This window comes from Electrona antarctica, assembly GCF_951216825.1.
Source record: "Electrona antarctica genome assembly, chromosome: 9".
Lineage (NCBI taxonomy): Eukaryota > Metazoa > Chordata > Actinopteri > Myctophiformes > Myctophidae > Electrona > Electrona antarctica.
The window spans coordinates 11023508-11049893 of record NC_136790.1 but is presented as its reverse complement, the minus strand read 5'-3'; the positions used below and the strand labels follow the sequence as shown (position 1 = coordinate 11049893).

The window sequence follows — 26386 nt, the reverse complement described above, 5'->3', positions numbered from 1 at the left end:
TGATAAAAAAATGTTATACATTCTTTTTCAAGAATGAGCACATCATATTGTATGTGGCTGTGTTGTTCAGATTTTAGTCACTTTATGGCACAGGGTGGAAAATCTTAAATCTTTAATGCTCCAGATGGGCTTTCAAGAATTTCAGAATACTAATAGGCTAGGCCAGGGGTTCTCAACGTTTTTGGCCGGGGACCCCCGGAAATGCTTTGGCAATGTCTCGGGACCCCCGCCCCGCCCCCTCCCGACCCCCAATATAAATTGACTGCTACAATAACCTTAAACCATTTTGGGCGGGAACCCCTTTTGGTGTTTTAAGCATTGTTATAATTTCGTCGCGACCCACGGGTTGAGAACCCCTGGGCTAGGCCTCATAAGCATCTCCCCTGTTCCATGCTCTATAGGCTAGGCCTCATAAGCATCTCCCTGTTCCATGCTCTATAGGCTAGGCCTCATAAGCATCTCCCTGTTCCATGCTCTATAGGCTAGGCCTCATAAGCATCTCCCCTGTTCCATGCTCTATAGGCTAGGCCTCATAAGCATCTCCCCTGTTCCATGCTCTATAGGCTAGGCCTCATAAGCATCTCCCCTGTTCCATGCTCTATAGGCTAGGCCTCATAAGCATCTCCCTGTTCCATGCTCTATAGGCTAGGCCTCATAAGCATCTCCCCTGTTCCATGCTCTATAGGCTAGGCCTCATAAGCATCTCCCCTGTTCCATGCTCTATAGGCTAGGCCTCATAAGCATCTCCCCTGTTCCATGCTCTTCGTACAATACAAATAAATGCTTTTATGCAAAGAATCTGAAAAGAGATCCATGGCATTCTATGGCTGGTTAAGATAAAGTCACTGAAAGTGCTCTTTGGTTCAAAATGTAATCAATACAAAGCACTCAAAGTAAACAAATGTCAAAAAGGCTACAGTATAATAATAAAAAAGCCTAGTTCATCATCGAACAACATTGCCTGAAGAAGTCTACCCGAGTCCAAAACATGTACCGGTAGGCATGTTTTTTCTTTGATTAAATATCCTGTTTTATTGAAGCTGTTTTAGCCTCCTGAAGAGTGCCTTGGGATCTTATTCTTTGGATTGTAATTGTAAATCTACAGACACAGGACTTCAGGCATGCCCCATTTCGCAATTTACCTAGCTTATTCCAAGGACTGGATGGGGTAAAAACAAATCCATTCAATTATACAGTACATACAACTTTAACAGAACTCCTATTTGCGTGAATGTGAGTGTGTGCATGTGCGTGCGCATGTGCGTTTGTGTGTGTGTGTTTGTGTGTGTGCACGCACACATTTGAATGCTAACAGAAATGTGGCTTTCGTGAGGTAGATGTGATGGTTAGCTGTGAGGCGACAGCGCCACTGTGAAAATAGCCGATCTACAAGCTCACAACGCGGCGCAAAGTGTCGTGTTGTGAGTTTGTATATGGGCTATTTTCACTAGTTTAGGTCTCGGGCGGGGAGACACAACATTTTGGGTCAAAGTTTGAGAACCACCGATTTAGCCTCACCAGCAAAGAGGAGGGTGAAGATGATGACGAGCTGATAGACGGCGTGGCCCAGGATGTTCTTCATCATGGTGCGGGAGATGAGAGGCTTGTTGCGGCCGTAGGGCTTGCGCAGCAGCAGCGACTCGGTCGGGGGCTCTGTGGCCAGCGCCAGGGAGGCCAGGGTGTCCATGATGAGGTTGACCCACAGCATCTGCACCGCTTTCAGGGGAGAGTCCTGGAGGGAGGGGAGGGGAGGGGCAGTGAGACTACTGTATAGGTTTCATAATGGATCTGTTGACTGACGTCGAGCCAGTCACACGGCTGACGTCGAGCCAGTCACACGGCTGACGTCGAGCTAGTCACACGGCTGACGTCGAGCCAGTCACACGGCTGACAGCCAATCATGATATCGACTAGGGTTTTTTTCAACAGTAATTGAACTAATTCCGAATTGATAAACCATGGTTATGTGCAAGGAGTGTACAGTTGTTTATTTCAAATGCTGTAGGTCAGGGGTACTCAATAAGAAATGCTGAATGGTCCGGTCCCATGCGCGTGCGCAAATACAATTGTGGATAGAAACACCTATGCTTGTTTAATACAGTCAAACCAAGCTTATACAAATCGGATCCCCTCCCAAACAACCAAATGGTAAATGGTGCATTTATATAGCGCCTTTATCCAAGGCGCTTTACATAGATTGTGCATTACATTCACCCATTCACACACACATTCATACACCGATTGCAGCGGAAGCCATGCAAGGTACCAACCAGCACATCGGGAGCAATTTGGGGTTCAGTGTCTTGCCCAAGGACACTTCGACATGTAGACAGGAGGAGCCGGGATTCGAACCGCCGACCCATGGATCGTTGGACGACCTGCTCTACCTCCTGAGCCACAGCCGCACCAATACTGGGGTGCAGAGACAAATATTCACCTCCAAAACGCCACAGCAAATAATTAAGAGAGGTATTGTGTTGAGGCACAAAGAACACTTATTTTATCAAGTTGTGCTTGCTTAATAAGCCTCTTTAAGAGAAATAGCACATTTGGTTTGACCACTGAGGTTTAATAATCCCAACACATCTTCAATAAACTCCCCCTTTGGCTTTGCCCCATCATAATACCTCACCCCCACAACCAGACTACGGATAAGCGGTTGAAGATGGATGGATGGATGGATAATACCTCACAAACACGAGCAACTGAGCATTATCATTGGTGTCAGTGGACTCATCCCCTGGTAGGGAAAGGCACTCTGCATTTTGTATTCCATCACAAAGTTGTTTCAACAAATCACCAACGAGTAATTCACTGGTAAGTCACTGGTTGCAGTGGAATCTGAGAGTGGGATTTGCTTAATTTTAGCTGTCATTTCCTCTTTTCAAACATGGCGTCCATCATCAGTTCAGTCAAACATTCTTTTATTATTTCCGCATCAGAGAATGGCTTCTTGTGCTTATCCAAAACGCAAGCCACTTTGAGTGAGCACTCTTCATTCTTCCATTCTTATTAATTGAAGTGCCGATTTTTACTGTCAAACTTTCTCTTGGTACTACTAGTGAATTTAGAACATGCAATTGTGATTCATTCAAAATGTAATCGTGTTCTACTACTGTTGAACAGTTGGCAAAGTACCGGCACAAGCGAACACACTCTGCTGCAAGTCGAAACCTAACGCGGGTTCCGCAGCTCGTCTTTCTGTGTGCTGACCTGAAGCTGCAATCACAGCTAGCACCATGCGTGCAAGCATGCGTCTGCCCCCATACACACGCATTCATTAGCCCGTCCCCCTCTGTTGAATGGTTGTGTTAGGGTATGGGGCGGACGCGTGCTGCACGCAAATGTGTGACTGCGACCCCAGCTAACAGCCAGTCAGCGCAACGCTGTCATGACATGCCAGCGCATAATACACAGGCACACACAGTCAGTGGGTCCACATTCATTGCGCTGCACTGCTCGGCATTCAGTGAATACAACGGAGAATTCAACTCGTGGTCGTGGTGACCTTTTTTCTATTATTTGTCCAGGGTCCGCAGAGGTGTGCCGCGGTCCGGTCATGGACCGCGGTATGCCTATTGAGGACCACTGCTGTAGGTTTTACAAGGATATGTAGGATCTGTATATGCCATAGCATACAGGCTACATATGACTACAGTATGAACAGAATGTTGATACAGTGTACAATATTGGTCTATTCAGATTTCTCTCAAAAAGTGGTTGCTGTTTTGTCTTGTACCGCAAGCAGGTAAGGAGACAACATGTCTGGCTTCTGCCTACAGCCCAGATTTATACTTTGTTGAGTGTCTGTGAAAAAAATAAAAGAAAAAAATAACAGGTTGTCAGCTTGTAGATCTGCTATTTTGGGTTCTAAAGTAAGCATACCTGTGTGATACAGGCACCGGTGAAGGCCACGATGACGGCCACAACGTTGACAGTGAGCTGGAACTGGAGGAACTTGGAGATGCTGTCGTAGACATTTCTCCCCCACATGACGGCCTTGACAATGCTGGAAAAGTTATCGTCTGTCAGAATGATGTCCGAGGCTTCCTTGGCTACATCTGTACCAGCGATACCCTGGCGAGAGACGGAAGCAGAGATGCGATGACAACCAGGAAAAAGGTGTGTAGTCTCTTCATCAACATAATCAAACCGTAACATTGTTTAAGGTGATCAAAAAGGAATAGGCTGAAGATAAAATAAAAGCCTACCCTACATATGCCTACATGTCATTTTGTTTGGCAAAAAGCACTTTGCAATGAGCGTAAATCAACGGTAACCAGCCCAAACAAACAAATGAAAAAGTTCCAGATTTAAATACATAAAACAAAATCCCACAACCATCATAAGCGTGTCATTATATGTAGATATGGATCAATAAATATTATACACTAAATAAAACCATTGCATAACTTCATTCCACAGACAGAAGTGCACAGTCTTCACAGCACTGGATTGTTTTCAATTCAGTTTCCCTCTCAACTCATAATAAGAGGTACTGTAAGATGAGGCTGATTCTGTGTAATTGTCTCCACCAGGCCGAAGGCATGGGGAGAGAGTATGTTTTGCACTCCGTCCGTGTGTGTGTGTGTGTCCTTCCTTCCGTCCGTCCTTCCGTCCGTCCGTTATCAGCTAATCTCTGGCACCGTTGGCCCGATCCATGCCAAACTTTGCACACACACTCCCTGGATGCCAACGACGAACCTCTGCCCCAAATATTCCTCAACGGCCTGTTACAGCGCCACCATGAGGCAGCTTTTCACATTTTTTACCTAAAACTGCACCGATCTGCGTGAAACGTTGAATGCACACTCCCTAGAGGCCAAGGACAAACCTTTGACCTGCATTTTCCGCATCTGCCTTTTATAGCGCCACCAGGAGGCCGACTTTTGTAAAACACATTTTTGGATATTACTCTTCCAGATTCTGTCCATAAATCTCACAAATCGTACACAGTATCTCTATGGTCATGTGCTCAAGTCGGATATGTCCGATATTTCATATTCCATCCTAATTGGCTATAATTGGCTTTCACAGTTTGCAAGATTTCCCCGTTTTGAACAAAAGCCTCAAATCATGAACGCAGCATGCAATTTACGTGAAATCTTTCACACATTGTCTTACTAGGCTGAGGAATATATCCCACCCTTTTCACATTGGCCTGTTATAGCGCCACCAACAGGTTAAAAATTGTTGCAAAAAACAAACAAACATGTTTACTCCTAAACATTTTGCCAAACATCTCACACAGTCCTATCCTCCTGGTGGAGACCTGTGCCCAGAAGGGCACTTTTTCTAGTTATCATGTACAATTATTACATTTGGAAAAAGGGGGTTGGTAATAGAGTCAAGTTGGGAACAAACTGTGGTTTTGAAGATTGGACAGGTTACAAGACCCTGTCCACGTGTGGTTTAACCCATTTTGGGTGGGAACCCCTTTTGCATTTTAAACATTATGTTATAATTTAGCTATTGAAAAATAGCAGACCTACAAGCTCATAGCGCGCCACCGAGTGGCGCGCTACGAGCTTGTAGGTCTGCTATTTTTGAAAAATCTTGAAAATATTTATTTCAGAAAATTGGAGGATTTAGAATAATTTATAAAAAATTCTGAGGTCAGGCCTAAATGGGTTAAGTCCTCTGAATCAGGGGTTCTCAACGTTTTTGGCCGGGGACCCCCGGAAATGCTTTGGCAATGTCTCGGGACCCCCGCCCCGCCCCCTCCCGACCCCCAATATAAATTGACTGCTACAATAACCTTAAACCATTTTGGGCGGGAACCCCTTTTGGTGTTTTAAGCATTGTTATAATTTAGCTATTGAACAATAGCAGATCTACAAGCTCATAGCGCGCCACCAAGTGGCGCGCTACGAGCTTGTAGGTCTGCTATTTTTGAAAAATCGTGAAAATAAAATTTTAAAAAATAATAATAATAATAATATATATATATTTTTTTGAAAATAATTTGGGGACCCCCTAAAATAATTTGGCGACCCCCCGAGGGGTCGCGACCCACGGGTTGAGAACCCCTGCTCTGAATCATCATCACTGCTGAATTAAACAAAACGCCGGTGGTCTCCGAGGCTACTGTTCAATAAATGTGCATGTCAATATTTTTTCTCCCAAATTCTAAAGGAGATTTACAGTACATGTATTTATCTTTATCTTTTCCCCCATTAATATTCAATATCCTCTGAATTATGCAAACACTTTATCCACCAAAATGTGGGTAATTCAAACTATGAAATAATACAAAAAAACCTGACAATGTAGAATCTACTTTAGACCTTCAGTGGCCAGCCGTGGAGGAAAATGACACGTATGCTGAACATAAGCCATTTTGCACCATCAAAAGTGTTATCCGGGTTGAAATTGAATGGAGGGCTTTTTGTGTCAGAAATAATCTCTGTTGATGGGAATTGATTTGGGCTCAAATGAATCAGCTATTTGGGATAAACAATAAGCCACTAGGCTCACATAATGGCTGCTGGATCTGGCTGGCTCAATCAGACAAGATTCAATTTGAAAAACACAGGGTGGACTCAGGCCAGACCATATGTGCTGCTGGTTAAACGCACCAGTGTTTCCTGGGGACTGAAATTCTAAACTTTGACTCGGATATTTAGCCCCTTTCTCCTCCTCACTCATATGATTCAGTTAGTTGAGGAAGGGAAGCCTTCACTATGTTCAATTTCCTCCTATATATATATATCCTATTGGTCTGAATATATATATACTGTTTTCTTCCAAAGAAAATATCCTAAAATCGGGGACTAGACTATTTGACATTCAATGTTCCTTTTCCACAAATGATTCTTGAATCATTGTCGTCTTATATTCGGTACAACAATACAGTACACACACTATATATATATATATATATATATATATATATATATATATATATATATACACACACACACACACACACACACACACATACACACACGCGCACACACACACACACACACACACACACACACACACACACACACAGTACACACACCAGCTGTCTATGTGCTGCAAATTTAGGCCAACTCCTACCCCGGGCTATATCATTATCCTCTCCATTTTCAATTTAACTGCTTTTATAGGTTAGACGAGTCTCAACCTCCATCAAGCTGTTCATTTATCTGGTGTAAAGTGACAGTAGTGTAAACAGTTATGCTAGTGGTAACTGTTTCTGTCTGTCCTTTCCTGACCGCACACGGCTTGCATAACCGCTAGAGTGACTGCTCTAAGCACTGCCACCGATTAGATGAGCAGGTCTCTCACTCTCTCTCCACAGGGTGAGACCCTGTGGGCTTAACCGTGGCGGGGAAAAGTACTCAAATGTTTTACTTAAGTATCAATATGGCAATGCAGTATTAGTTCAGAATTCAAAAATGTACTTGAGAAAAAGTACATTTTCAGTGGCCTTGTGGTTCGAGTGTCCGCCCTGAAACTGGGAGGTCGCGGTTTGATCGGCCGGGTCATACCAAAGACTCAGCATCAAGGGTTGGATTGGGGGGTATCAACTACAAAATTATTCCCGAGTGCGGCATGGCTGTGGCTCACCGCTCCAAGAGATGGGTCAAATGCGGAGAACGAATCTCGCATACAGTAATGTGACAAATAGTAGGACTTTAACCTTTAGGCATCACAATGTACTTAACGTGCCAAAAGTAGAAAGTCCTCAATGTGAAGAATGTCCCATTTCCCATTTCAAATGGATAAAAAAAACATTTGAAAATAGCCGATCTACAAGCTCACAACGTGTTGCATCAGAACGCATTGTGAATCGGCAATTTTCAAATCTGAACTATATTCATTCTTTTCAAAATGAATATAGTTATGATTTGTAATAATAACCCAAATATACAAAATAACTAGTAACTAAAGCGGTCAAATAAATTAAAAGTACAATATTTGCCTGCTCTGAGATGTATTGGAGTAAAAGTAAAAGTATTGGAAATGGGAAATACTCAAGTAAAGTACAAATACCTCAAAATTGCACTTAACCCATTCTGAACTGGAACCCCTTTTGGTGTTTTAAGCATTATGTTATACTTAGCGTGGTACCGAGTGCCGCGCTACAAGCTTGTAGATCTGCTATTTGTGGAAAAGTCTTGAAAATGTGGCACACATCTTTGAATATATATTCTTTCACAGCAAACGTTTTTAAGTCATATTTCTGCTGCTGTGAGGTCCCTGGAACAAGATATTTTCAGACGGGGATCAGCGACCAATTACATATTATATGTTTGGGGGTCCTTCACACGAAAATGTTTGAGAACCTGGGTTTTACAGAAAACCGTTAGGCTTTAGAAGGCATTTGTAGAATCCTCCTCGGGTCTAAATGGGTACAGTACTTAAGTAAATGTACTTAAGTTACTTTCCACCACTGCTTAACCCATTTTGGGCGGGAACGCCTTTTGGTGTTTTAAACATTATGTTATAATTTAGCTATTGAAAAATAGCAGATCTACAAGCTCATAGCGCGCCACCGAGTGGCGCGCTACGAGCTTGTAGGTCTGCTATTTTTGAAAAATCGTGAAAACATTTATTTCAGAAAACTGGAGGATTTAGAAGATTTTTATTTTAATTTTGAGGTCAGGCTCAAGTGGGTTAATGGTCTACATGTGTCTTGCTGAGCCTCTCCTAATGCCATTAGAGTCTCTCTCCTCCATGGCTAATGCATCTCTCTCCTGTGGGCTCATTTATTCACAGCCAGTTGCCCTAGCTAGCCGCAGGGTCTACCAGTTAGCCCAGCAGGGGCAGGATGAGGGTGCACCCCCTACTGTTTGCCACTCTAAATCAATTAAAATAGAACAGCAACTTTGGCGTGGGTGAAAATTGGATATGTTGTAGAGGGACTGCAGCCAAAGTCACTGGGGAGTTAGTGAAGTAAAACTAATCTTTGCAGGCTACATAAGATACAAGGTTTACACTTTAACCCATTCTGACCTGAGATCAGATTCTAAAAATGTCTTCTACATTCTACACAGTTTTCTGAAAAAGCTATGTTTCTATGTCGGTTCTTCGATTTTTCAAAAATAGCAGACCTACAAGCTCGTAGCGCGCCACTCGGTGGCACGCTACGAGCTTGTAGATCTGCTATTTTTCAATAGCTAAAGCATAATATAATGCTAACACCAAAGGGGGTTCCCGCCCAAAAATAATACAGGCAGGCACACATTCTTCTACTGTACAAGGCATGCAGAACTCTAGCAGTGGTAAATGGCAGTGAAAATGGCAGCTCCACAAGCTCACAACACGTTGCTTCAAACCACGTTGTGAGCTTGTAGATCTGCCATTTCCACAGCTTCTTAAAAGCGCCTATGTTAAATCTTTTTTTTTTATTAAGCCAAAATATACATTTTGTAACCGTGATCAGCAACGCTTTAGTTATCGGCCGTGAATAAAGCTTGTTTTGATTAGAATTGGAATCTGGGGGGAAAAATCCACGTTTTGGGGAACTAGTGCTCTGACTAGCACACACATTAACTGTGCTCAAAAGGCAACTCATTCAAGGTCAACTTTTGATGTATTCTGTTACACTGCTATCTTAATGAATAGCAGAGACTTATCGGGTATGCGATTAGGCTAAATTACTTTTTCACAGCGGCATTAGAAATATAATTACATTGTTAGTCTCTCGCTAACACAACTGCACTCAGCAAATAAGCTTGGCAAAATACAACAGTCAAGGTTGGAGACAGTCATGGAATCAATTTAATGGAAAAAAAAGGTTGTTACCATGGCAAATCCAACATCAGCCTTCTTGAGGGCAGGTCCATCGTTAGTGCCGTCTCCTGTTACAGCCACCACCTGCCGTGTTTCCAAAACACAGCTATCAATGATACCTGAGTTAGAAAACAAAGACATGGCATCCTGTTAGTTCTTAGTGAACGATGTTTTGATTTGGTTCTAGCACAGGAACATCCTTAGTATTCATTTAACTCTGTGTACAAATGTATCAGAATTTAGTTACATTTACAGTCTCTGATGATTTGTGATAGGACACGAAGGATACTTGGATTCAGTCGCTTTCGTAACTATGCTTTGGCCCATTTAGATACATTTGTGATGATCGGGGATCATATCATTATGAGTGTTATTGTTGTGAGATATTATGAATAGCCTTTGTATGGGCATATTTATATTTACTATAGAGTTCTCACATTGTTATCGGCTACACAGTACCAGGGTGGGGGGAGTGGTTGCCTGTGTTTTCCCTAATCCTCCGCAGGTGGACTGAGTGATGATTGACACCTAGAGAAGCTGGCCCGTCTGTCAGGGAGTGATCGGCCCTGACTGGCTGTCGGTCTAGAGTGCTCCTGATCATGGCTCTCCCTACTCACCTATGCTATATCAGTCAGTCTGTTCCTGGAAGGCGGTGGGGAGACAGGCCGGAATCCTCTCTCTCCCAGCCGCCACACTGACTGTGGACTGTTGCCATTCTGTTTGATATTTAGTTTTGTCCCTTCGGAAAGGACTCTTTGCTCTTCAGTTGTAGTGTTAATTTGTGTCTGTTTGCTAGGTATCTTTTCTTTTGAGTTTGATTTGTGTTCTGTAAAACATTCGTTATTTCATTCTTTAATTCATCTTTATGTAAATAAATATTCGCATTTTGATTGTTGATGGTTTCCTGTCGATCCATTAAATGTTACACTTAATTACCCCTAGACATATTGACCCATTCACACTACAATCTACAGCAGAGGTAGGCAACCTTTGGAACTGGTACAATGGCACAATCTACAGCAGAGGTAGGCAACCGTTGGAACTGGTGCAATGGCACAGAGGAGGGTGATCACTGGCACACTGGCATAAGTGTGAGAGAGAGGATTTTGGATTTAAAATAAATTTAAAATAAACTACAAAATGTAGTTAAAATTAAGTCCGTTACATTTATGTCAATTATATCCTGCACATAATTCTACATACATTAGAAGTCTGGACTCTGACTGGGGAAGGAGTCTGGGAGATAGGTGGGTTATAATACTAGAAGTCTGGACTCTGACTGGGGAAGGAGTCTGGGAGATAGGTGGGTTATAATAGAAGTCTGGACTCTGACTGGGGAAGGAGTCTGGGAGATAGGTGGGTTATAATAGAAGTCTGGACTCTGACTGGGGAAGGAGTCTGGGAGATAGGTGGGTTATAATAGAAGACTGGACTCTGACTGGGGAAGGAGTCTGGGAGATAGGTGGGTTATAATAGAAGTCTGGACTCTGACTGGGGAAGGAGTCTGGGAGATAGGTGGGTTATAATAGAAGTCTGGACTCTGACTGGGGAAGGAGTCTGGGAGATAGGTGGGTTATAATAGAAGTCTGGACTCTGACTGGGGAAGGAGTCTGGGAGATAGGTGGGTTATAATAGAAGTCTGGACTCTGACTGGGGAAGGAGTCTGGGTTATAATAGAAGTCTGGACTCTGACTGGGGAAGGAGTCTGGGAGATAGGTGGGTTATAATATTTCAAAAGAAGGGAAAGGGTTAAATTCATGGCTAATCAAAACATGTTGGATTTTTTTATGTGGTGTCATTAAAATTAATGTTGACATGGCTCACTGAATTCCTGAATACTTGACTGCAATCTACAGTCAAGTATTCAGGAAAGCGGGGTATTTGTCACAGTAATAAGTTACATTTACCCTCTGCATTTAACCCACCCTAACTCTTAGGGGGTAGTAGGCATTATTAATATAGTGCCCAAGGAGCATTTAGGGGTTAAGTGTCTTGCTCAAGAACCCGGGGCCGGGTAGGGAACCAAGGTTCTTCTGATTCCCAGACGGCATCTGTACCCATTTGTACCAGACAGTGGCCTGCACAATTTAGCCAGAGCAACTTATAAGTGCAAGATCTGACTAAAGAACGCAAATCCTAGTGGAAAATTACTAAACCAAGGGATCTAGTGTAATTGAGTGTAAATGTAGATTATCACTCTGCAAAAGCATTGACCTGTTTACCAGCCTCAGGCCAGGCTGCATCAGTCCTTGCCTAGGGCTTGGGTCGGATATCGAGGGCAACCATCACTGGTGGGTAATCATTTATTTATCACAAACACAGCCCTATTCATTCCCAAAGTCAAAGACAATGAGAAAATAGCATATGATCAACATTCACTTTTAAGGAAGTCGCAACGAATCGATATAGTTGATGTAAAAACAGTAGTAAAAACACTTTCGACAAAACCTCTGACCTCCATTGGACCTTCAAACTGTCTCCACCACCTCTCTCCCTCTCATGCAAGTCATTGACAATATATAAAGTCACTACACCAACATTGATGAGGCAGTATTGATTTGTTTTCAAAATATAAGGATTTCTTCATTTACTGAAAAAAAAAAACCACTTTGGAGTTTCTTCCCGACAGCAGAAATATAATAGTCTTTGCAAACATGACTGGAAGTTGTGATCACAAGTTCACAACACAGTAAAATGAGAAATGTGTCTGCATTTCTTCTATTACTATAGCGCCTTTATCCAAAGTGCTCTACAGTGCGTTTTACATTCAGATTCACATTCAGTTCAGTGTAGGGGTTCAGTGTCAGTTCAGTTCAGGGGTTCAGATGTCTTGTTCAAGGAAACTTAACCCATTTTGGACTGAGGTCGATTAAAAAAAACCCAGGAACTTTCTGTTTCCCAAACATCCGCTCTACCTCCCTAATCTGCACTCCAAAAGAATATCAAGGTAGCTGGTATCGACTTACCCTTGACTAGTGTGTGTTTGTCCGTTGGGGAGGAGCGAGCCAGCACGCGTAAATTCGGCCAAACCTTATCCAGACGCTCTTGTTCCACCTGGAGTATGGAATATCAGCATATCATGTATTATTTGAAATTCCTCAGGTCCAAGTCCATTATGTGTTTTCACCTCATGTACTTGAAAATGTCCCTTTCCTTTCCAGAATAAATGTCCCACTGCAATAGTTGTCACAGTGATAGTTATTGTACTTAATAATATATTACATTTTGATTAGATTTTGAGTAACTATAGACCTTACCCGTTCTGAATATATGAACACCAAATTATGTACAGTGTGGGTAATGCGATGTAATAGATCACATTACTGATTGGGAGGGAATTGGTCTGTCTCGCTATAGCACACGTAGGCTCCGCTATCGCAAACATAGCGGATTTATCCCCCAAAAAGCATGTTTTTGCAATAAACGTTTTAAAATTTCGCATTTGCGGTGCCCCCTATGGATGAAAATGGAATTGCTTTGGACTCTCTGTTGGTTAAACCACCCTCAACATGTGAATGAAATTTGGGGTGTATTGGACATTCCGTTGGTGATTTGTGTCATTTGTTGTAAAACAGGCCCCTCCCACTTTAATCGGATAGGGCCAGAGATCATGTGTACTGTTTTTTGTGAGATCTGCACAGAAGCTGTAGGTGGAAGAGCAAAAAGTGTGTTCTGAAGAAAAGTAGAAATGGCGGAAAATCTATCCTATATGACCCAAGGAATCCAGGGAAAGTTAAATTTTTATTTTACGACCTACGGTTCAAGAGTTATAAGGCGGAACGTAAAGTGGGCTGTCATAGCGCCACCATGAGGCCGACTGATGTAATTATTTATTACATTAATTTTAATAAATATTATGAACCTCCCCTTTAAGTGTTGTAACTGTAGCTCCGATGGTTTCTGAGAGAAAAAATACTTGATGTGAGTTTTCACATTTTCCCATGTAAGTGGATGGGTCATTTTAATGCACTAATAAATGAATTAATTATTAATCAATAATTTGTTAAAGTGAAAAAAGGGCTTCGTTAAGACCTCAGTAACATTATGGTCAATGCCTGTGTGAAAGGTCGGAGCGCTTGGTGCAGGTGCACCACTGCTCCAGTGTCTACATATATATTTATTGGCTACTTCGGTATGCATTTATTTGACAAAATGTTGTATAATCCGGGATTCGAACTAGAGGCGCCAGGTGAAATAATACATATGCGTCACGGACTGTTACCACTGGGAGATTTTATATAGCCCTCTACTCCCCCTAGTGGACATAATATCTAAATTGTGAAATGCGCAGAACTTGCAAACCTCTGCAAAGAAAAAAGGACAAGGTCAGTGGCATTTAACTGTAGCCTCACCTCTCCCTGGTCATTACGGATCTGCTGGTTAAACTCTTTGCCATCCATACACAGGAAATCTTCACCGGGCGTCAGGATGCCACACTTGATTGCAATGGCACGTGCAGTATTGATGTTGTCTCCAGTCACCATGCGCACAGTGATTCCAGCACGCTGACACTTTTTAATAGCGTCTGGTACCTGGAAAAGTGTAAAAAATAGACATGTATTTTGAATCAACAATGGAAATGATCGAGTGACCAGCCAAACTTCATCATAAGCGGTTTCTTTTAATAAGGCAGTTGGCAGTTCACTCCACTTAGTTTATTTTGAGTTAGACAAACAGTATAGTTATTTGTTTATTTGCACATTTAAAAATGCCACATTTGAAAACAACATACCAAAAGAACCATAGTATAGGGTTGTGCAGGTGAGATTTACAAAACCCTGTGGGGTTTATAAGTAGGAAAGCTTGCCCAATTCCTCTAAAGATCTGAAAGATATTTGATGATGTGAGAATTTAACATGAAGTAAGAATTTAGCTACATATTGAAAGAATCAGGGAACCCTAACCCTAACCCAAGGAAAAGTGTTTTTTAAATAACCAAAAATATATTTTTTAGAATCAAAATGCCATTTTATCAACAAATAATTGACTAGCCAAAGTGCTTTGATTCATTCAGTTTAAAAATACCACACAATGCACAAACTTCCATTTGTGCATTGTAAGCACAAGGGAAGTGATTGAGGAAACGAAAGTGCAAGATGTTTGACTGGAGGGTCACAAACATCTTAAAGAAAAATGATTGCATAAGATGTTGAAAGCCTTGCTTCAAGACAATGAAAACTACCACTGATATCTGTGCCGTGTGTAAATAATTGGCTTTGAAATAGGGTATAATCGCAACCTCATTGGTATGAAAGCTGTGGGCACTGTTATGTATACTTAATTATTTTCTCTGAAAATATATTTGTGAAATAAATATTGAATCAGATAAACACACCAGAATGAACATTTTTTGTGATGAGTTTTTACATGACCACATTCAGGTTAGTCTCAAAGCGGTGTATATTTCCCAACAACATCTTAAATGCATTGCAGATCATGTGTGAATATAGCATTAGAGATTGTGCTTCTCTTCAGGAGAATTCCCTGGAACTCTGGGCTGATGCTCCTGGGTGTGGACATTGAGAGTGTTCTTTATTTAATTGCTCCAACTCATTGCCCTCTTTTTTTCCAGCTCTGATCTCTGCTCCATTTGCATTCAGGCTATTATCTTCATCACTGAGGGGAAGTGTGTGGGGCACTGACAGCCTCTGCCCTGACCTCTGAACCCACTGTGTGTGGTACAGGGAATACATGGTGTGTTATTGGCGTGTGGTACAATATGTGGTTTCCTAAAATTAACCTCCCTCTGCTGTGCAGAGTCACTCCTCATTAGAGTGATCCGATTACTTATTTATAGATCATTTGGAGACCTGCCATGGCGGATGCTTTGCAATGCATAAACATATCTTTGAGCACGCACGCATGCACGGCGCGCGCGCACACTCACACATTGAGCACACACAGAGGCAAGAAAACCAGGTACAAATTTTGAATATTTAAACTATAGATTTGCCATTATGAAAGGAAATTCCACATGAACGCAGAATAGAAAATAAGGCATATTCATGCTGTAGTAGGCTATAAGGTATAACACTAGCCCTTAATTAGACACATTCTCTTCTCTTTCAGTGTAAAAGTAGAGGTAAGCATGTGGTTAGTAGTAAAGTACATGAGAACTGTCTTTACGGCAACTATCTGAAGGCTAAAAAAATCGAAATGGTTAGAAGGAATGGTTTATATACAGTAGCATTGAACACATTACACATTTATCAGACGCGTTATCTGACATTCAGTTGACCTTTCAACCCATTTGGGAGTTAAGAGTGAACCCCACTGTCTTTGAAGCTATTTTCAACCTCTCTTATGCATTAGCAGTCTTCTCTTGACATTAACAACTGTAATTACTCTTAATATGTCACCTGTGACTGTGACCCACTGGGAACCGCTAGGACTTTAAATATGATGAGCTTACCAGGTCATAGAATACAAACTACAGTATACTATATACCCAATATGCCTAATCCAATTAATTTCTAACATATAATTTGATTTAATAGAAATGCAATAAAACCACTGAGGGCAGCAGTTAGAGGAGTTAGAGGATGACACAATAAGGTCCTATAGGACTTGTTTCCATTGCGCCCTTTTGGTGTTAGCATTATGTTATGCTTTAGCTATTGAAAAATAGCAGATCTACAAGCTCTATGATAAAATCGAAGAACAACTGACATAGAAACATAGCTTTTTCAGAAAACTAGCAGGATGTAGAAGACATTTTTAGAATCTGATCTCAGGTCAAAATGGGTTAAAATACAAAATCATTGTGTGTGAGGGGGGTGGGGGTCGGGGGGGGGGGGGGGGGGGGGGTCAACCCTGCCACCTACCTCAGGTCGCACAGGGTCTTCGATGCCGACAACAGCAATGCAGGTGAGTTCATTGAGGATGTCATTTTCAGCGTCCCAATTTGGCTCGCCAGCGTCAGCAGGAAAGTCCCTGTAGGCCACACAGATGGTCCTCAACCCTTCACAAGCCATGGGCTCAATCACTTTACGCACCATCTCATCACGATCCTTAGGTTTGAAGCTTCGTGGCTGGCCCTGGGCGGTCAGAATACGGGAGCATCTAAGACAAGATGGGGAAGAAAGACATGTAGGAAAAAAAAGTGAGGAAGGAGCACATCTGTTTGGCCAGAGTAGAAATCTCCAACAAGGTGCTCTTTGGTACAACTGGTTGACAGAATTGATGCTCAAAACATTTATACATCATCATCATCATCATATCATCATCATCATCATCATCATACTATAATTCAGTCAATGTCTGTCTGAATGTCTGAGTGTCTGTCTGTCAGAAACACCGCCATATCGCCTCACCGCCTGCACCAATCGCTCCCACTTTTCACACAGGCATTGACCATAATAATATGGAGGTCTTAACGAAGCCCTTTTTCCAATTTAACAAATTATAAATTAATAATTAATTTATTAGAGAATTAAAAATGCAAAAACGCACCCAGGGCGCAGTACCCCCCACGGCCACAAGGGGGGGGGGACAATCCAGGGCGCAGTACCCCCCACGGCCACAAGGGGGTGGGGGCAATATCTCAATATATATCAATATATAACGGGTAAGGGCTAGTATATACAATAAAGATGAGACCAAGGCACTGTTGTAGGAAAATAAAAAGCCTTTAATGTAAAGTGGCTAATGCATTGCAAGATTAAAATGCACCTACGCGTTGCAGCACAACTGCCTTCATCTGGGTGACTAACAAGATTGCAGATAAAACATGATGGCTTTTATAGGACATGACAGGTTAATTACCATACAGATTTCTTGTGTGTGTGTGTGTGTGTGTGTGTGTGTGTGTGTGTGGGGGGGGGGGGGGTATATGTTAGGTTTTCATGGTGGGTTTTGTGAGGCTCAACTTCTTGTTGTCTTGGTGTGTTGTTTTGCCCGCCACCAATCTGTATGGCAATTAACCTATGATGTCATATCCTATAAAATCAATTATTTTGTGCTTATCTGTAATTTTGTTAGTCACCCTGATGAAGGAAGTTGTGCCGCAATGCATAGGTGCATTTTAATCTTGCAATGCATTAGCCACTTTACATTAACCCATTTTGACCTGAGATCAGATTCAAAAAATGTCCTGACAGTTTTCTAAAAAAGCTATGTCGTTCTTCGATTTTTCAAAAATAGCAGACCTACAAGCTTGTAGATCTTATATTTTTCAATAGCTAAAGCACAACATAATGCTAACACCAAAAGGGGCTCCCGCCCAAAACGGGTTAAAGGCTTTACATTTTTCTACAAATCTCATCTTTTTATTTATTTTTTGACACTTTAGCCCCATTTACGTTGACAAATGGCGGAAATCATATGACAAATGAGAAAAATAGAAGATCTACAAGCTCACAATGCTGGCACGTCACGTCATGAGCTTGTATATCTGCTATTTGTACCATTTCTGAAAATCTTTAAAGAAAAAGAAAAAAAAAAGAGAAATATAAAAGCTAGGACAGAGAAAAGGCAAAATTGGCTGCCTCTTAACATTCTTCAGGCATCTTCTGTTAATAGGTACATGTAGATTCTGTCAGCATCCATTTATTGACCTACAGTTGGAGGCCATCGATATTGTCCTTTTCTTTTTGCTGAGGTTTGCGTGATCTGCGCAAAAGGACAGTTAACCCATTTTGGGCGGGAACCCCTTTTGGTGTTTTAAACATTGTTATAATTTAGCTATTGAAAAATAGCAGATCTACAAACTCATAGCGCGCCACCGGGTGGCGCGCTACGAGCTTGTAGGTCTGCTATTTTTGAAAAATCGTGAAAATATTTATTTCAGAAAACTGAAGGATTTAGAAGGATTTTTTTTTATTTTGAGGTCAGGCCTAAATGGGTCAAATGATAAGGGACAATATCGGTGGCACCCAACTGTACAACATCCATCCGACCATACTGTATATTCATTCATCCATTCACTCTCTTCATTTCAAACACGTCCAGTCCCCGTCCCCCTGCATACTGTCCAGTCCCCGGTCCCCCTGCATACTTGCGCAGTACGATCTCGGAGGCGCCTTTGCTGTACATGCGGAAGCCTCCGTCCGCGTTCTTGAGCACGGTGCTCATGGACTTGCGGGAGGAGTTGAAGGTGTACACTTTGTAGAGGCTCTCCTCTGGGATCTCGTCTCTGACTGGCTGGTAGTCCCTCTTCAACTCCAGCACCAGGCCCAGCAGGGAGCACTCCGTCTTGTTGCCCACGTGGCGGGGCAGGCCGCCCTCCTTCTCCGGTACCTATACAGTCAGGAAATGGCAAGATGTGAAGTCTCTATATCGGTGGTTCCCAAAGTGGGGTCCGGGGACCCCCAGGGGTCCTTGAGGGAGTTCCAGGGGGTCCCCAGCTAAATGATAGTTTGGAACCAAATGGAACCTTTACACTCTCAAGTTAAATTAACCATGATTTTACTATATAAATTGGAGTCCCGGAGATGGAAATGACATTAAATGGGGGTCTGTAGACTAATGCATGTCAAACTGGGGGTCCTTGAAATTAAACGGGTTGAGAATCACTGCTAGAGCTGTAAAAATCTTCTCTTATGGGGGTCCCTGGCATATATTTTCTAATGGGTGTCCGCAGGCTAATAAATGTCAATTTGGGGGTCCTTGACATGAAAAGGTTTGGGAACCACTACTCTATATAACCAGGTTTTAGTGTCATATTACAGTGCATTATGTGGGAGATGCAAAAAAACACAGCAAACAAGCACACAAAGAAAACTGGTACCTAGTTGTCTTTGTGTGCTTGTGTGTCTGAAGGATATGACGTGTACGTGTCTTACGTACTGCATGTAAAATGATACCTGTGACATAGTTACACAGCCTTGATCTTATTATTGTTTGACGATTGCAACTGCTCTTTCCTGGAGCGTGTGAGGGTCAGAGTTGCTATACAAGTGGCATGTATTGGATTACTGTATGTATGTGCATGTGTGCAAGATAATAGAAAAAGATAAAACGGAACTCGTGGGCCTGGGCCTTGGCTCAGCGGTCCAGGCATCTCTCTCCCCATATCCTGTCAGCCTATTGTCACCCTATCCCTCTATAAAAACATAAATAAAAGGTGAAAGCCACAAAAAAACTATTACAAAAAAGGAAAAAAAATAACTTGTGAATGGTCACAAAGCACTCACTGTGCGCACACGAGCATGTGTGTGAGTGCATACGTGCATGTGTGTGTGTGTGCACACGTGCATGTTTCATATTCCTCGTTGTCCAGTGGGATGTGTACTAATCTGGATAGACACTCATTCATGTGCAATAACCTTATGTGCACACATATGTTCCTCCACCTCTCTAGCCAAGGTCTTCAGTGCATGTGGGTGCATTTCTGATGTACAGCACGGGTTAGTACAGTTGGTCTCAACTTTTTTTGTATCAGAGCCCACTTGCAAATCTTGAAAGAGAATCGTGGCCTACCCATCTAATCATGGGTGTCACGTGCATTTTCAGAGCATGCTTAACTTAACACTCCGATTGCCCGGGATTATTTAATCCATTAAATCATAGTGCCCGGCGATTTATAGACGGACCGGATGTTATCCCGGATGTGGCTGCAGCAGCTAAATGTAGCCAAAACACTCTAGAGCTGATCGACAACAACGGGAGGTATGATTAAATCTATCGCGACTAGCGACGGGACCGCGGTGGGCCGTCTAAGACATGATCTTTTCTTAGAATTGGACGGTATGATTTAGAATTTTAGATCAAGAGTATTAAGATTTTCTGTCTCGTCGGCAAAACAGGGGGGGAACATTTTCGATGACGTCCCACTGTTACGGAACATCGAGTATTGCGCAACAGGCGCTCCCAGGCTGTGGAGCGATGCGATCGGCTTTGATATCAATAACCTCCGTCTTTTTGATAAAACTTCGTCCTGGGCGCTGGGTGTTACTAATTGAAAGGACGGTGAACTTCGTCCTGGGCGATCGGGGTGTTAACACATCCCCTGCCAGGTATTCATTAATTCTTGCGCCCCTGCTCACTCTGAGCTTTTGTTTTGAAGGAGAAATTCTCCCGGGCTGTGAGCCGGAAGTGAAAACCTGCATTGTAACATACATTTTGTAACCGTGATCAGCGACACTTTAGTTATCGTCCGTGAACAAAGCTCGTTTTGATTCAAATCGGAATCTGGGAAAATAATCCGAGATAAAAGCATTTGAGGCAAGAAATTACTCGTGATTATACTGTATCAGCTTGCATTCCATTCTCTTGCATATTGTACCTTAGTGGGGCTTTCTGTAGTCGCATTTGCAGTCTCTAGTCATGGTGCGGTGGGGGAGAGGAGAGCGGGCTTAGTGTCCCATTGGGGCTAGTGCCAGACAATCATGAAATTCTCACCACTAGATCACGTGACTAAACTAGAGTCAGATCATTGATCAGCTCTGCAAGCTGATAAAAATGCAAAGACGATCAGTGTATGTGTTCGTTCAAATCTTAGTGTATTGCCTATTATTTGGGGGCCTACTTGCAATGTCCTCATGGCCCACCAGGGGAATCCGGCTCACAGGTTGAGAACCACTTGGTTAGTGTATATACAACACACATGTGGCTTAGACACCAACATTGAATTGTTTACACTCCCGCATCGCGTAGCCAATGGCCTTGAAGACTTGGGTAAAGGTGATCCTTGTCCTGGCATCAGTGTGTGTGTGTGTGTGTGTGTGTACCCAGCCGGTATCACTATACTTATGAGGGCAAGATGTGTTCACGTATAGCAGAACTTGATACATTGAGATTGAGGGGGACCATTTCCCTGGGACCCCACAGGTGAAATATTGTGTTTATGGTTAACAAAAGATCTTTAGAACTAAGGATAGCCTACAACTAGGAAAGTTTTCAGATTGGGGTCAGGGATAGGATTATGCATTTAGGTGTTATGGGGTAGACGTTAGGGTTAAAAATGGCACACACAAAAATCTTTAAAATGGGATTCATAAAGAAAAATAGCCATCCTAAAAGGTTGCCGTCCTCTTGACCTTCTTAATACCAGAGTGTGTGTGTGTGTGTGTGTGTGTGTGTGCGTGCGTGCGTGCATGCGTGCGTGCGTGCGTGCCCACGCAAGTGCCTGCTCTTCTGCAATGATACATCATCATAAGGCGTTATAGGGTCATAGGGTTAAAAATGGCACACACGAAAATCTTTAAAATGGGATTCATAAAGAAAAATAGCCATCCTAAAAGGTTGCAGTCCTCTTGACCTTTGTGTGTGTGTGTGTGTGTGTGTGTGTGTGTGTGTGTGTGTGTGTGTGTGTGTGTGTGTGTGTGTGTGTGTGTGTGTGTGTGTGCGTGTGTGCGTGTCTGCTCTTCTGCAATGCTACATCATCATACTCCCATGTCCTCACCAGGATCTTGGTAGTGTAAGCAGAGTTGATGGAGATACTGTTGACCAGGAGCTCCAGTGTTGCTGGTTTAATGGCCTCTGGCTCGGGCACCGTTCTGTAGTGCGTGTCCCCTATGAAGGCCTGGACCACGGTCATGCGGTTCATTGTCAGCGTGCCCGTCTTGTCGGAGCAGATGGCCGTGGCGTTGCCCATGGTCTCACAGGCGTCCAGGTGGCGTACCAGGTTATTATCTTTCATCATTTTCTACGCAGAGAAAGGGAGGGGGGAAGGGAGGGCGGGGGGGGGTTAGTATTAAGGGCTAAATGGTGTGTACATGCACATACAATGTGCTAGGGATAAAAACAGATCTTAGACAACCTGGAGGGTGAATGACCTGTGTGTATTGCACTCTGTGAGTGTACAGTTGTAACAACATGGACCCAAGAAATGTGTACACTCTCAGAGCTACATCATCACTGAAAACATGACTGTGTGAGTTTGTTTGGGTGTTTGGTCATCACCTTCACGGAGTACGCCAGGGAGATGGTGACGGCCAGGGGTAAACCCTCCGGCACCGCTACCACCAGCACAGTCACACCGATGATAAAGAACTTGACAAAGTACTGGATGTAGATGGGTGTGCATTCCTTCAGCCAGGGTCGGCCTTGAATGCCGAAGGTGTCGACCGCAAAGTACAGGATCAGAATGATGACCGTCACGGCAGACATGATCAGACCTGGGTGGACAGGGAGAGAGGGTTAAAGGGAAGGTCATTCAAATACAGCATACAAATTCAATACTTTGTACTTGGTACCGTAGATGCTCGGCAAAGTTGTACAACAGTGTACAAATACTTTTACGATACAAATACAATAATAGTGTGTAATGTAAAGTAAGGTGGTTTCATTTATACATCACGTGGCATACAGACAGACATCACAAGATCACAATCACAAGATTGTGGACAAAACAGCAAAACCACAGCGATAAATAGCAACAATAACAAGAACTGACAAAATAGTGTGTGTGTGCGCGTGCGTGCGTGCGTGCGTGCGTGCGTGCGTGTGCACGTGTGCGTGCGTGCGTGCGTGTGTACGTGTGTATTGCCCTGCAGTATTAATGACGTGCAGAGAAAATAAGTGCAATGTGTCAGTTACTGTATTAAGTTGGCACCTCCCATCACAGATGTTTGGTTGAATTAGACCAACTAAACTTAAAGCCTTTTTTTTAAAGGCTCAACTATGAATGTGTTCATGTACTTTGGGTGATAATAGAAGGCTGGACACTTAAAAAAAGAATCCGATTGCGAAATGCATTAAAATACCAATATTTTCTGTAGATTTTTTTCAGCAATGTTAACTCTGTGTTTTTGTTTGTTTGTCTGCATGTGATTTATTCATAAACAGGGTAACACAGTAACCACATTTACTCAATTACAGAGTATTAATAAAGTAAGTAAAATATTTAAACTATGTTTAAACAAGTTTGGTTTTAACCCATTTAGGCCCGACGTCGAAATTAAAAAAAAGTCTTCTGAAAGAATACATGTTCAATTTTAAAAGATTTGTGCCGCATTCACGATTTTTCAAAAATAGCAGACCTACAAGCTCATAGCGCGCCACTCGGTGGCGCGCTATGAGCTTGTAGATCTGCTATTTTTCAATAGCTAAAGTATAACGTAATGCTTAAAACACCAAAAGGGGTTCCCGCCCAAAATGGGTTAACTGAACAAATGAACTACTCAAAAAAAAAGTAGGTTATGCCACACATTATGGCGAGCTAGTAGGCTGGATCATTATGTTTAATTTATAGCCTGTCAGACAGCAGACAGCGCAGCATCAATCTGCTTTGTGGCGTGTTGAAAACAGCAGATCTACAACCTTGTGACGCAGTGTGAGATTGTAGACCTGTCATATAAAGTAGAAATCAGGCTTTTGAGACTTGAGAAGATTGATAAGAGACGAAGGCATCGCTGACATTAAATTATATTAGACCACATTACCCAGGATAAATAAGGTCATGGTCTGTATGGGAGTGTTTTTGCTCCACATTCTATTTCTGTACAGGAATTAAAGGGCAAATTATCACTGGCTAAAGAATACCACACTTACACTTATGAAAGCTCATGAGTGTATTAAGGTCAACTCAAATGACACAGTAAATGCATTCAATTCCTGAGTAAATCGTGTTCCCAGTAAAATGTGTACCTAATAAAACAGAGTGCATTTATGACCAGCCCTCTGGCCTCTTCACTGTCTCACCACTTTGCAAAAAGCACTTAATATGTTTTAACAAATGCGACCCAGTTTGCCACTTACAGACACATTGACCCCAAAACACATTTGGAGTTCCATGCAGCGCAGGATATCAGAGATTAGTTCGGCATAATCTTACTGTCGCTTTCAGGAAACAGACAGTCTAGCATTTTTGTACATCAAATATTGAGAGAAATGTGTCAGAACACATGTCAACAGTCACCCAAATCTGTTAGGAAATTATCATAAAGTTTGTCCAATGCTATTTCAGAAGCATTCGCTTAGAATGCACTTTATGTTGTTTGTATTATTTCACTATCAAATGGTATTAGCCGTGTATTACGTTCCTGTGTTTTCTCAGCTTTAGGAACATACTGTTCCCGAGCCATGTGGCCCATGGTTCAGGAGCCCACCTCTTTTTTCTGCAGCATGAGCCAGCTTGATGTACAAGTACATCCTCTGGACATGAGCCAGCTTGATGTACAAGTACATCATCTGGACATGAGCCAGCTTGATGTACAAGTACATCCTCTGGACATGAGCCAGCTTGATGTACAAGTACATCCTCTGGACATGAGCCAGCTTGATGTACAAGTACATCCTCTGGACATGAGCCAGCTTGATGTACAAGTACATCCTCTGGACATGAGCCAGCCTGATGTACAAGTACATCCTCTGGACATGAGCCAGCTTGATGTACAAGTACATCCTCTGGACATGAGCCAGCTTGATGTACAAGTACATCCTCTGGACATAATGTCACAGGGACTTCCCCCCCGGCCATTAATGCAGAGTGACAAGCAGGCATGCACTGTGTACTATTTTCTTATAGTATCTGGTATGGTTCTGCCGAGCAGGGGCGGCAGGTTCTTAAAACGTCAGTGGGTGCTCCCCATTAATCTCAGTGGGTGCTATTTGGCTTATTATTTTTTCAGTGGGTGCCCAAGCCCTCAGGCACTCCCAAAGTTGACGCCGCTGCTGCCGAGACCTTCCAGTCTCAAGAGTGGAAACTGGTGTTTCACACACCTTAACCCATTTTGACCTGAGATCAGATTCTAAAAATGTCTTCTACATCCTGACAGTTTTCTGAAAAAGCTATGTTTCTATGTCAGTCGTTCTTCGATTTTTCAAAAATACCAGACCTACAAGCTTGTAGTAATGATCCCTCCATTCGCACGTCGGCAAACCTGTTCTCACCCATCGGCCGGAGATGCGCTGCCCCCCCCCCCCGCGCATTCGCGATGCTAATAAGCCTATCTCACAGAATTTCCCCGCCCCCCTTAATACGCCCCCTTTCGGGGTTAGTGGTGATAGCGTGACGTCACTCCATAGACGCTTCATGTTAACAGAGGTAATTTAAGAAGTCTACAACTTTTGTTTTCTCAAGGTAAGGTTTGTTCTATCTGTTCGAGCTGATTTACCATATTGTTTGCTTCATAATAATATTGGTCTGTCACATTTTTACATTAGAAAATGTACTTAGATTCTCCAGAGAAAAAAACGTGTAAATGCTCATGTTAAAGTCACCACTATTTACCGGAAGTGGGCGTGAAAAACGGGCTGTGAGATAGGCCTATTTGTGTGTGTGTGTGTGTGTGTGTTGCTCTCAAATCTCAGACATGCTTTTATTTGTTATTATCAGTAGTTAGTAGTAAGAGAAGTAGCCTGAAACACTGCCCTGGGTAAATACAGAATAGATATAGGCTATTATATTTTAAATAATCACTATAGGAGAGGATGTTACACTATTCATTATACATGTCTTAAATTGACATTGAGCTTTTTTGTTAAATAAACATTTGACCTTCTTATTTAAGTTATTTTATACCATTTTGGAACCGAAATAGGGAACCGTTAAGAACCGGAATCGATAAGCAGAACCGGAATCGGTACCGGATTCACAAAAATCCTAACGATACCCATCCCTACTGACAACAAAACATTCGTTAGTTTTGGATCTGAGAGGCTAAATCTCATCAAATGGTGGTCCGTGGCTCAAATGTTTTCGATGTGCCCATTGGTGTGTCTTGGGCACAAAAGGTTAGATAGGCCTACTGAATGTTAGAATGTTAAAGGTTAGAGC

General features: G+C 42.5%; 1 protein-coding gene across 1 annotated transcript in view; it reads right to left on the bottom strand.

Annotated features, from left to right (window-relative positions):
• atp2b4 (ATPase plasma membrane Ca2+ transporting 4) overlaps window positions 1–26386 on the bottom strand; it is a 146026-nt gene that overhangs the window by 25335 nt on the left and 94305 nt on the right. The window contains exons 10-18 of the mRNA XM_079510344.1: window positions 22570–22784; window positions 22070–22312; window positions 18722–18963; window positions 16551–16788; window positions 14079–14258; window positions 12693–12780; window positions 9739–9845; window positions 3886–4077; window positions 1519–1732 (exon numbers count right to left, since the gene is read on the bottom strand). Coding sequence (XP_079366470.1) covers window positions 1519–1732; window positions 3886–4077; window positions 9739–9845; window positions 12693–12780; window positions 14079–14258; window positions 16551–16788; window positions 18722–18963; window positions 22070–22312; window positions 22570–22784 — 1719 coding nt within the window. The remainder of the gene's footprint in view (window positions 1–1518; window positions 1733–3885; window positions 4078–9738; window positions 9846–12692; window positions 12781–14078; window positions 14259–16550; window positions 16789–18721; window positions 18964–22069; window positions 22313–22569; window positions 22785–26386) is intronic.